Here is a 12,303-nt window from a genome sequence, read left to right on the forward strand (position 1 = left end):
TTCATGTGGTAAAAAATTTTTTTTTTCATACTTTTGGGCGTCTTGCACGGATTAATTTGATTTCCATTATTTCTTATGGGGAAAATTCATTCGCATAACGATTATTTCGCATAACGATGAGCCCTCTTGCACGGATTAAAATCGTTAACCGGGGGTCCACTGTATTTGCATTTATTATAACACCTGCACTTATCATAATATTTGCACTTGTTAACATCATAATACCTGTAGGTGTTACTATCATAATACTTACCCACAGTCTTTAGTATCATAAGGATTGGACATGTTCTTAGAGTTTTAGACTCGGAATTACATGCATAGCAATGGCATCCATGAAGGGATTGAATGTAGATTTCCACTTTGAAGATAAACCGATCAAGGAGCTTGAGGTGAATGTTAGTTTAATATCTTAGTTATGCATGCCATATCCATCCTGTGGGTGGTAGTTAAAGATTACAGAGGCACATAATGGGTCTGGGAACTGGGCCACAAAGTTCTGATAGCTGAACATGTAAATAGTTAATTACCATAGTGAATTGTGTGAGAAGAGCAGCAAAAAAGATCTCAGTACAAATTTACTTAGTATGGTACAAGAGTGATGGTTGTGCCAACCATGGCCTGCTTGCATGCTTGTATAATGTCTGTCCTCTACAAGGACCCCAATATCTGACTTTTTTGGATTATCCTAGGTAATATACATATATGTTACTATGTATAATAATTTGTGTAACTGTATTTATGTGTACCTGTACCTCAGTAAACTTTACTTACTTTTCCTTTTGTAAATGCTTGTTGAGGCAGTCCTCATAATTATTCCACAGTCTGTTTCTTAGTGCCAGACAAACTTTTTTGAACCTTTTAACACACGCCTCTTATTCTCTTAAAGTTATCTTCAGCATTTAGAGTCAGCTCAGATGTACAAGAAATATTTTGCAAAGATCACCCCTTGCAAGGTAGAATTGTTTTCAAGGGACAAAAAAGTGTCCAAAATAGTTAGAATAGTACCTAGTTTTATAATAAAGTGTACTCTGCTCATTTCAGCATGCACGGCTGAAAGGTTCTTCCGTATTGATCGAGCCCAGGAGCACCTACACTATGTGACAGACATTTGCACTGAAGACTTGTTTGTGTTGGACCCCGAGCTCATTGACCCCACCAGTATTGTCAGTGGTGGTGTGAGAGGGGATGTGAGGTAAGGTGGTCAGGATTTGTAGGGTTGGGAAGATAGGAATGAAATGAAGGGAGAAAGTGAGTCTTGATGCAAGCTAGTATGTGAGAGAAAAGGTGGAATGTTTGGCTATTGTGGATTTAGAGTTCTTTCCCTGCTCATTGGTTAATCACAAAAGATGTTTGTGTATTTTTAGGCTACAGTGATAAATGTTGGTAAAGTATGTTATGTTGAAAAAGCTACCTGATATTATAGATTTTTTAATTTAACCCCATTTTCTTTTATTAATCTATTTTATATGCATAAAACTTAATAGGAATAATAACTAAAAGCACTGTAGATTACATAAATATGCGTGTTTGCATAAAATAATTGGAAATGAGTTTTGTTTATCCCTGTAGCCTACTAAATAATGGGTACTTGAATTTTTATATTTTTATATTCAACATCTATTAGCAATGGGAAAGCAGCTAATCCATAATCGTTTCTAATTCCCGCCACTCAATTTTTATTCCTGAGAAACATTTGCTATTGAAAGCTCATAAAAGTGACTTAGTTCCATCAAGGTGAGTATTAGCTTCTTAGATAAATTAGTCTGCATGCCTTTTCCATAATATTTTCACAGTATTTTAGTGGATGTGATTTTACTTCTGCAAGGCTTAGAAGAATGTACATTTGTAACTGCAGTATTGTATAAACATTAAATCCATCCATCCCAAGTTGTGTTCTGGTGCATTTATATTACCAATTGGTTTATACTTTGTATTAAACTTATCTACAGTTTTTTCCAAAACCTTTTTGTATCTTCTCTCTTCAGATTTTAATTATTAAAGAAAAAATTACCCATATTCAGAGTTGAGATTCTTTAGGTGATCCTCAGTGCTTTCAATAGTAGGACTCAATATATTTACTGATAGTTAAAGTATTCCTCCATCTTTTATCCAGACAAGTTCACTAGTTCACCTGAAATGGAGCTGCATTTCAGTAGCACTCAACCCCCATTATCTCAACCTTGTCAACTGGATTAGTTCCTATGTAAAATGTACAGGTAGTAGTTAAAATTTGACTCGATCAAGTCCTACTTGGAAGAGTAGACCATACGCGGGTACCCAGATCCTGATGCACTGCAGCTGTGGCATCCATTACTGTTGATATCAATAGTTACAATGGTAATACTATGTGTGCCTCTTGATCCATTGTTACTAGCTGACTTCTTACATTTTGGCATATGATTGCAATGACACTTGTGATCACTTGGTGTTTTATTGCATCTGATGCTTTCTAGTGTGATGCAACTGATATCTTCGGAAGATCAGGTGATCATAGATGGTTTGTTATTCATTTATCTCTGAAGGTAGGCCATATTAAGATGTTAAACAGTAACACCTGTGGTTTGGTAGTAAATAGTAAGACCAAAGGAATTGTTGCACTCATAGTTGTGATGCTCCAGTAAAGAGCTCAGGTATCTGTAGTACCCCAGTAATTGTAAGTTCCTGGTAAAGTGTGTGGCCTGGTAACTGTGGTATTCCTGGTTATGACTGGGTCTCACAGCGTGGACAACGACATAGACCATAGCGAGAGGATGGCCATGGTAAGCGACAGTGACTCTGGCGTGGGCGGAACTGATGCGGAGCAGCGAAACCCCACCTCTGCCCTCACCGCCAGCCAAGACTCCTCTGACACCGGGGAGGAGGAGGCCCTGGAGGCCCGGGTACCCAGGTAAACAGCTCACACTGCTGACTCGCGTGGAGGCACCTGACTCTCCACCTGCTGGAAGGGAAGATGCCATGTAGTAGTTATTCTAAAGGATTACATACTTCTTGAAGTTCTAGGCAGTTTAATTTTGATACTTTTGCTTTACGTATTTATATAGCAAATAATATACGACGTTTGAATAATTTGGAGCTATTTTAATTTCCAGATCAAAAGATAATCAACATAATACATACAGAATTAAGAGCAAAGTAGTGTACTTTCGTATCTGTTTTATAAAGTACAGTATACTCTAAATGCAACAACTGTGTCAGCTTCCTCCACGTGGCCAGCCATATGTAGACATATTAGATGCTTGGGGCACGAGGTCTGGTGAAGCTGTGGCTGGTATTGGGGCTGTTAATACTGCTGCTGTTGCTGATGTTGGTGTTGGTTCCATTGGTGCTGACGATGCTACTCTTTATAACTGCTCATAAGGACCTTCGCAGCTTCTTCTTGCCATAGGACTAATACAGAAATATGGGAACCTCGTTAATTAAATGCAAGATAGAGATACTATAGGAATAACTATTTTCTTGAAAACTTCCTTGATTATTCCACGAATGAAATTTTATTTTGCAACTACAATTTTATTGCTTGCTATTTTTATTTTTAGCTGTTTAAATATTTGCTCTGATCTTCATAGACAAATATTATTGGATTGTGCTTGACACTTGCCACATTCCTGACAAGCATTACTAATTCTTGCACACAAGTGCAGCTGAAGTTAGCACTGCTTTGTCCATAAATGTCATTTTTTGCAGTTCCAACAAAATTAATTTACCATAGAATGATTTGTCACATGAGCCCTAGCTTTTATTGACAAATACTCTAAGGCTTGTGCATTCAAACAAGGAAATTAAATAATTTTGTTGTCAGAACCACTGTTGATATTTATTAGAAACTGCAATTTCCTCATGTGCACAAATTATATCAAGATAGTTTTTGCATGTTTTTTTTTTTTTTAATGTTCAAGGAATAATGCGAGATGGAAACACAACGAGGATAAAGGTACCAACTTGACAAAAACATTATTGGGCATGACATTTACTTTATCTCTCGCTTTTACTCTTGGAGTGTTTGCATTGCCCAGAGCTTCTGCAGCTTTTGAATATTGATTTGAAAATTTCTTAGTGCTGCCTTGCTGTGTACAGTATTTTGTGCATATGCACTGTACTTACATACATCTGCTGATTGATTTTATACAGTACATAAATTTTTGAACTGTAAAGTACCCATACTTCTGGAATGCACGGTATACAATATATTGTTACATGAAAATAGATTAATGCATTCTTGTATTGTAGATAATCATTGATTTTATTTGCTCATGTGTTATTTTTCTTTATTTTTTATTGGACTTTTTTTTGGACTTCGTCTGACGTGAATCATGACCATCATTCAGCTTGCATGAACGTGTCTTTGGTCCAGAATACTACCCTCCCAGGTATCTGTTTTCCTCTCGTTCCATTATTCTTTTTAAGCATATACATGTATACTATGTACCACAAAAATGTAGTACTGTATTCCCATATAGATGTCAAAAATAACTGTGTTTAACATTGAGAACACCTATAATATGGACATTGTCTAATTATATTAAATACCTCATTCTAAGTGTTTATTTTGAATATTAACTGGGACTTGTATGAATTCATCAACTTGCATTTCCTTTAGATGTTCTTGACTTTTAGGCATAGATATTTTTATTTTAAAGTGCCACCTGTGTATTTTAGCAATCCTTTGGAATTCTACTTTAGTTTTTACTTCTACTATTTGTGTGTGCACCTTTACTGTGTATGTGGGAGAGGAAGGGGATGTTTTCTGTAATAGTGTTTACATAAATTGTTTTATATATCTATTTTTCTCATTTGTCTATGTACAGCATATAGTAGTTGTCCCTCCAAAATCTCAGGCTTCCTTATTTATGGGTTATATTTATCCAATCTCCATGGGGAAGTGGAGAAGAATTGTTCCTGCATAAGCTGTGCATGTCTTAAGAGGTGACTAAAATACTGGGAGCAAGGGGCTAGTAACCCTTCTCCTGTATATATTACTAAATTTAAAAGGATAAACTTTCGTTTTTCTTTTTGGGCCACCTTGCCTCAGTGGGATACGGCCGGTTTGTTGAAAGAAGAATTATCCAGTCTCCATGTTGAAGTGGAGAAGAATCCTTCCTCTGTAACCTGTTCATGTCATAAGAGGCAACTAAAATGCTGGGAGCAAGGGGGCTAGTAACCTCTTCCCTCAACATTACCAATATAAAAAGAAGAAAAACTTTGTTTCTTCTTTTTTGCATCACCTTGCCTTGGTGGGAGAGAGCCCATGTTAAAAAAAAAAATTACTCAACATGTTTACTTATAAGCAGTCAATAAATAAGTTTAATTATCCGTCATTTTTATGGGTCAGTGATTACCCATGGTCAGATTGAACCTCTAGGAACAGAACCTCACCTCTTAATGCTTTTGTCTTGCAAATGTGAAGGGAAGACTGTATATACAGTACCTTCATTAACTATATTTTATCCTTGTGTCTGTTTTTCAATTTGATTTGTTGACCAGTATGTCTGTCAGCTGTCTTTCACACTTTTTCTTTATCATTTTTTTACTAGTCTGTTACTGCCTGTGTGTCTTTTATGTCCTTACTTTATGCTGCTTCATTTATTTCTGCTTATACATTTTAGTTTCAAGATGTTATTGAATGTCTTAACTGTTTAGCTATCTATCTTCAAACATCTCCCTAACCTACTCACCTTTTACTTTCAGTGTCTGTATTATGATACACATTTTGTTTGTGAGATTTTTGTGGTTCTCCAATGCCTTTTTCTATCTTTGTGCCTTTGATGTTTTTCTGTATATTTCTGAGACTACACATAGGAGTACAGTACTGTCAGATGTCATTTTCTAGTATTACTTGGACTAACATAACTGCCTATCTAAAATAATTTGTAATTGAATGACAACATTACATGCATGATGTGTGAAAGATTGGAGTGTCTTTGCAAGTAAGGACCAGTTATCTACAATACTATCTAAAAGAGTGAGTGAACGTCTTTATCTGTTGGAAGTGTGAATAAATGAAGGATTAGCTCGAATCTTTACCTGTGGCTTACATGAATTAATTTGAGTGACTGATTCTCCTATCAGATTGTGAGTGTTTACCTGTCATTGGGTTCCTGTATGTGATTTGTTGTTACCCATTTGCTATTGCTGTTTTATGTCTGTGCCTACACTGTACATCAGTGCATTTGAATATACACTATAAATAAATTGAGGATTAAAGAGTTCACTAATACAAAAAAAATTGACATATTGTAACACAATGTAACTTGGTGATACAAGAATGATGATGGTATCTTTCTTCCTCAGTCACCTTCTTGAGAAAAACTCTGATGGAATCATAAAGGCTGCAAAACAAGGGGACTTAAAGATGGTAAGTATGCTCTCCAAGAATTTTTCTTAATGTTACAATATGAGGTGTTATGTCCTAGACTTTGATGGCTCGTTCACAGATATAAGTCTGATTTCCACAGAAAATGGAAATTGTATAGTAATTCCCATTTTTATTGTTTCTTTATCTATTCTTATTTAGTTGCCTTGTTGTCCTTATTTACTTATTTAATATTCCTCTTGTTTTTCATTCTTTATCTCCTTTTACTCCTCTTACTCTTCCTATTCAAATCTGTATCTGTATTACATATCCATAAAATATTTGTAGATTATGCTGAATAAAGATTATCTTTTTTGATGCCTGGAGATGATTAACTGATATTGTTTTTTATTATTGTTCTTTACCATTTTAAGGTTAGTGGAGTTGGTTTGTGAACCAAATAAACCATGATCCAGCTTCCCAATCCTCACCCAATTAAGTAGGTGTCACCTAGTTTTCCAATCCTAACCCAGTTAGCCAGTTGTCACCTAATTTTCCAATCTTAACCCAATTAACCAGTTTTCACTTAATTGTCCAATCCTAAAGATAGAGATGTTTATTTTGACAAATTACATGGTTGTACAGAGGAATATAATAGTTGGGTGTACATGCCAAAAGCCCCTTTGTATGCAGAGCATTTCAGGCAAACTTAGAGATTAACTTAAGATTAGTAAGGCAATAATACATAGTTCATATGGTCATTAGATGAGTTACAGTGAGTGCAGTAGAACTGTATATTCTATCAGGTAATGCTACATGGTTTTGATGAGTCTAGTAGAGACTTATTACACTGTTGAGTTAGTTAATAAAGATTACAGTATTACAGTGTAACAATTTACAATATGATGTATTACAGATTAGTACTAAAGTGGACCCTTGGTTTTCCTGTTTAATCCGTTCCTGAGCCATCGACCAAAACTAAAACCAGCCAAAACCGAAACCATTTTCCCCATAAAAAATAATGTAAATGGAATTAATCCATTCCAGACACCCAGAAGTATCAAAAAATTTTTTTTTTACCTTAAAGATCTGTAAATACCTTTGTAACTTGTCATGGTTGTGACCAGACCTACCTGGAGTTCATTACCTTTGTAAATTGTGAGTTCATTACCTTTGTAAATTGTGAGTTCATTACCTCTGTAACTTGCTCAGCTATCAAAACTTTGGAGTCCAGTCCCTGGACCAATTATGTACCTCTGTAATCTTTTGACTACTGCCCACAGGATGGGTATGGGGTGCATAATAAACATATTAAACTAACTAACCTTAAAGATAGTTACATGCACAAAAGAATGAACATTAAACATGACACTTTTACTGAAGGCTGTTGTTGCTAGAAGGCAGGAAGGAGGACAGAGGGAAGATAGGTTATTTTTTGGAAGGGGAATCCCCCTCCATGAGGACTCTAAGTTCCAAGTCCTTATCTGGGGTCACTTCCCTCCTTTGTTTTTTTACTGTCACTAGGACCAGCTTGAGAGTCATTGGACCCCTGTCACACAAAATATCTGTCCAAAAAGGTCTGTTTCTGGCATCTCTCTAAGATTTGCTTAAAATGGGACATGGCATTGTCATTGTAAAAATCACCAGCACAGATTGCAACAGCTTTCTCAGGGTGATGTTCCTCCACAAATGAATGCACTTTAGTCCACATTGCACAAATCTCCTTAATCTTTGAAGAAGGCACCTTCTTCCATTTCTCTTCCTCCTCCTCTGAAGCAATTTCCTCAGCTGTGGTCTGTTGCTGTTGCAGATGAAGCTCTTGCAGCTCATCAGTGGTTAGCTCTTCGATGTGGTCCTCCACCAACTCTTCCACATCCTCCAAACTCGCATCCAACCCCATGAAATTCCCCAATGCCACATTTGATTGCACAGCAGGTATATGGTCGACAGGATCAGCCTCAAACCCTTCAAAATCCTTCTTTTGGACACAATCTGGCCACAATTTTCTCCAAGCAGAGTTCATCATCCTGGAAGTCACTCCCTGGAAGATATTAAAGTGATTCTTCCAGAACTCTCTTAGGATCAATTCAGAGTCTGAGGTTATGTCAAAACACCTTTGAAACATTGCTTTGGTGTACAGTTTTTTGAAGTTTGCAATGATCTGCTGGTCCATGGGCTGGAGGAGAGGAGTGGTGTTAGGAGGCAAAAACTTCACTGTTACAAAACTGAATTCCTCAGACAGTTGGTCTTCCAAGTCTGGAGGATGAGCAGGAACATTGTCCATTAACAGGAGGCACTGGAGTGGCAATTTCTTATCCAGGAGGTATTTTTTCACACTGGGGCCAAACACTTCATTAAACCATTCCAGGAAAATTTCCCTTGTGACCCACACCTTACTGTTTGCCTTCCACATCACACACAATTTACTCTTAACAACACTGTTTTTCTTGAAAACACTGGGATTTTCAGAGTGATACACCAGTAAAGGCTTCACTTTGAAATCCCCACTAGCATTATCACACAACAAGAGTGCCTTTTCCTCCTGCGTAATGTAGGTCCTCTTTGGCATTTTCTTTCAAAACAGGCCTGTTTCATGACAAATGAATACTTACTGGGGTTGGAATTTTTCAGCCTCTACATAACATTTGAATTCCCACACAAATTTTTCAACCGCTTGTTTGTCTGAACTGGCACCCTCATCGTACCTTACAACACTGTGCATGCCACTTCGCTTCTTGAATTTTTCAAAGCATCCTGTGCTGGCCTTAAATTCACCTACATCAGCAGTTGTTTCAGGCAGTTTCTTTAAGAAGTTGTCATGTAATTGTCTTGGCTTTTCACAAATAATTGACTGCACAACACTATCTTCTGCTAACTCTTTCTCTCTGATCCACACCAACAACAATTTCTCTACTTCTTCAATTGTTTGGGATCTCTGTTTGGTTATCGCATTTACCCCTTTCGCAATATCAGCTTCCATAATTTCTTTTTGCCACAATGGAGCTGATTGTTGATGGCAACTTCCCATGCATCCTGCTGAGTTTAGCAATGCTTATGCCATTATCATATTTTCTTAGGATTTCTTTTTTCATTTCTATGGTATTCCTCACTTTCTTTACCAAAGGACTGGCACTAGGGGCTTTCTTTGTGGCCATTGTGGCTTATTTAGCAGTCACACACAATAAACAAATGGCAAAAACAATGGATTAGTATTACGAAATGTTTTGTATGACCAGGCAGGATATGTTCGCTCACCGAGAAACAATGCTATGCTGGCTGAGAATGGCATGGTAGACGGCTTTGTCTGTGCGCCCGGCACTGGACGGGTGCCATACGATCGACGAAAATGGAGGTAATCGACAAAAACGGAGCAAAAAAATTGGAGAAAAAAGTCGGCCAAAACCTAAATCGGTGATAACGAAGATTGATGAAAACGGAGGGTCCACTGTATTTAAAACAATGAAATTTGGTATTACAATGGAACAATGTACATTATGATGTACTGTATTACAATCTGCTACTATTTAAAACAATGGAAAAATAGACATCCTAATTTCAAAGTAGTAAGTGGCTGAGCTTTTGAGAAACTGGTAGTGATTAGGTACGGTTTGTCTGGTTAATTTTAGGTAATGAGGTGATTTCTTATTAGGGCCTTAAACTGATTTGCAGACGGGGGTCCCTTAGTGTGTTCTGGCAATGAATTCCAGATCTTTGGGCCTTTTATGTGCATAGCAGTTTTGCATAGGGAGAGATGAACACAAGGGATATCGAAGAGTAATCTGTGTCTCATATTATGGTTGTGTTCTGTTATAGTTATCAAGGAGTAGTTTGAGAGGAGGGTTTACATTAGAGTATAGTGTTCTGTGTATGTAGTAGGCACAATAATAAGTGTGGATGTTTTGTACTGTATTTAGCAAGTTAAGACTCTTTAAAAGAGGTGGAGTGTGTTGTCTAATGCAGGAGTTAGTAATCAATTGCACTGCAGCTTTCTGCTGGGTTATAAAAGGCTTAAGGTGATTTCCTGTGCTTGAGCTCCATGCACAAATACCATAGGTGAGGTAAGGGTAAATGAGTGTGGTACAAAGCTAGAAGAGCTGATTGGGGTACATAGTACCATATCTTTGAAAGGATGCCTACTGTTTTGGAGACTTTCTTGGAAATTTGCTGTATATGTGTCTGAAATTTGAGACTGCAGTCAAGGTGGAAACCTAGAAATTTGCCCTCTGCCTGTCTCGAAATAGGTGAACCATTTATCAATATGTTTAGCTGTACATTTGAAGCTCTGTTTCCAAAAAGCATGAAGTAGTTTTTGTCTATATTGAGAGTAAGTTTGTTGGTAATCATGCAATAGATATTTTTAGCAGTTCAGCATTTACTGTGTCTGTTAGTATGGTTGGGTTTGGGTGAGAAAAGACATAAGTTGTGTCATCTGCAAATAAAATGGGTTTAAGGACATTAGATGCATTTGGTAGGTCATTGATGTAAATGAGAAAGAGAAGTGGGCCAAGAATGCTCCCCTGTGGGACTCCAACAAGAACAGGTTGTGTAGTGGAGCTGGCTCCATTTGTGTATACATACTGAGTTCTATTGTTAAGATAAGATTTTAGGCAATTGAGAGTGTCCTCTGACCCCGTAATGTTCGAGTTTTTGGTTCAAAAGGTCATGGTCAACTGTGTCAAAAGCTTTTCATAAGTCTATGAAAAGTCCCAGGGAAAATTCATTTTTCGCGAGTGCAGAATACTATATTAGTTCAAGCATATGTATAATAGCATCATTAGTACTTTTTTTCGGTCTGAACCCAAACTGACAAGGGTTGAGTAAGTTGTGGGATACGAAGTAGGAGTAGACTTGTTTGTGAATTAATTTTACGAAGATTTTAGATAGTAGGGGCAGGTTTGATATAGGCCTTTAATTGTTCAATTCAGTTGGATCACCTCCTTTTGAGGATTGTGGTGACTCTTGCTGTCTTGAGTATGGATGGGAAGGTGGAAGATTCAATGGATTTGTTAAAAAGAAGTTGCAATAATTGGTGACAACACGAGAAGCTTTTTTATACAAGAGTGGTGGTAAGTTATTTAGGTCCCTTGTCTTGTTCTTTAGTGTTTTGATGATAAGTGAGACTTCAGTAGGGTTTGTTGGGGCTAAAAATAGAGTATTTGGGTAGTTGCCAGTGAGGTAGTCTTTTGGTTGAATGTTTGTGCTTGGGATTTTGCTTGCTAATTTTGTTCCTACGGTAGAGAAAAAGACATTACGTTTGTTGGCAGTATCGGTTGGCTGAAGGAGAGGCTTGTCTGGTTTAGTTAAGGTAATCATTCTGTTTCATGACAGTTTTTTTTATCCTAGAATTTCAGATATGGTTTTCAGGTCTTTTTCATATCACCTTTTTTTTTTTTTTTTTATTATCACACCGGCCGATTCCCACCAAGGCAGGGTGGCCCGAAAAAGAAAAACTTTCACCATCATTCACTCCATCACTGTCTTGCCAGAAGGGTGCTTTACACTACAGTTTTTAAACTGCAACATTAACACCCCTCCTTCAGAGTGCAGGCACTGTACTTCCCATCTCCAGGACTCAAGTCCGGCCTGCCGGTTTCCCTGAATCCCTTCATAAATGTTACTTTGCTCACACTCCAACAGCACGTCAAGTATTAAAAACCATTTGTCTCCATTCACTCCTATCAAACACGCTCACGCATGCCTGCTGGAAGTCCAAGCCCCTCGCACACAAAACCTCCTTTACCCCCTCCCTCCAACCCTTCCTAGGCCGACCCCTACCCCGCCTTCCTTCCACTACAGACTGATACACTCTTGAAGTCATTCTGTTTCGCTCCATTCTCTCTACATGTCCGAACCACCTCAACAACGCTTCCTCAGCCCTCTGGACAACAGTTTTGGTAATCCCGCACCTCCTCCTAACTTCCAAACTACGAATTCTCTGCATTATATTCACACCACACATTGCCCTCAGACATGACATCTCCACTGCCTCCAGCCTTCTCCTCGCTGCAACATTC

At 37.7% G+C, this 12,303-nt stretch overlaps 1 protein-coding gene across 9 annotated transcripts in view; it reads left to right on the forward strand.

The window, feature by feature from the left end:
* Nucleotides 1–12,303, forward strand: part of LOC128694639 (retinal degeneration A) — a 350,420-nt gene that overhangs the window by 314,527 nt on the left and 23,590 nt on the right. For 5 of the 9 annotated variants that reach the window (XR_011393410.1, XM_053784799.2, XM_070095880.1 and 2 more), the window contains 4 exons: nt 1,042–1,192; nt 2,720–2,887; nt 4,326–4,367; nt 6,289–6,352. Coding sequence is in view for 8 of the 9 variants with exons in the window: in XM_053784799.2 (XP_053640774.1) it covers nt 1,042–1,192; nt 2,720–2,887; nt 4,326–4,367; nt 6,289–6,352 (425 nt within the window). In the remaining variant the exon portion in view is untranslated. The remainder of the gene's footprint in view (nt 1–1,041; nt 1,193–2,719; nt 2,888–4,325; nt 4,368–6,288; nt 6,353–12,303) is intronic. The other 4 variants (XM_053784801.2, XM_070095882.1, XM_070095883.1 and 1 more) reach the window with 3 other exon arrangements.

This window comes from Cherax quadricarinatus, chromosome 51 (genome assembly GCF_038502225.1).
Source record: "Cherax quadricarinatus isolate ZL_2023a chromosome 51, ASM3850222v1, whole genome shotgun sequence".
NCBI classification, from domain to species: Eukaryota; Metazoa; Arthropoda; class Malacostraca; order Decapoda; family Parastacidae; genus Cherax; species Cherax quadricarinatus.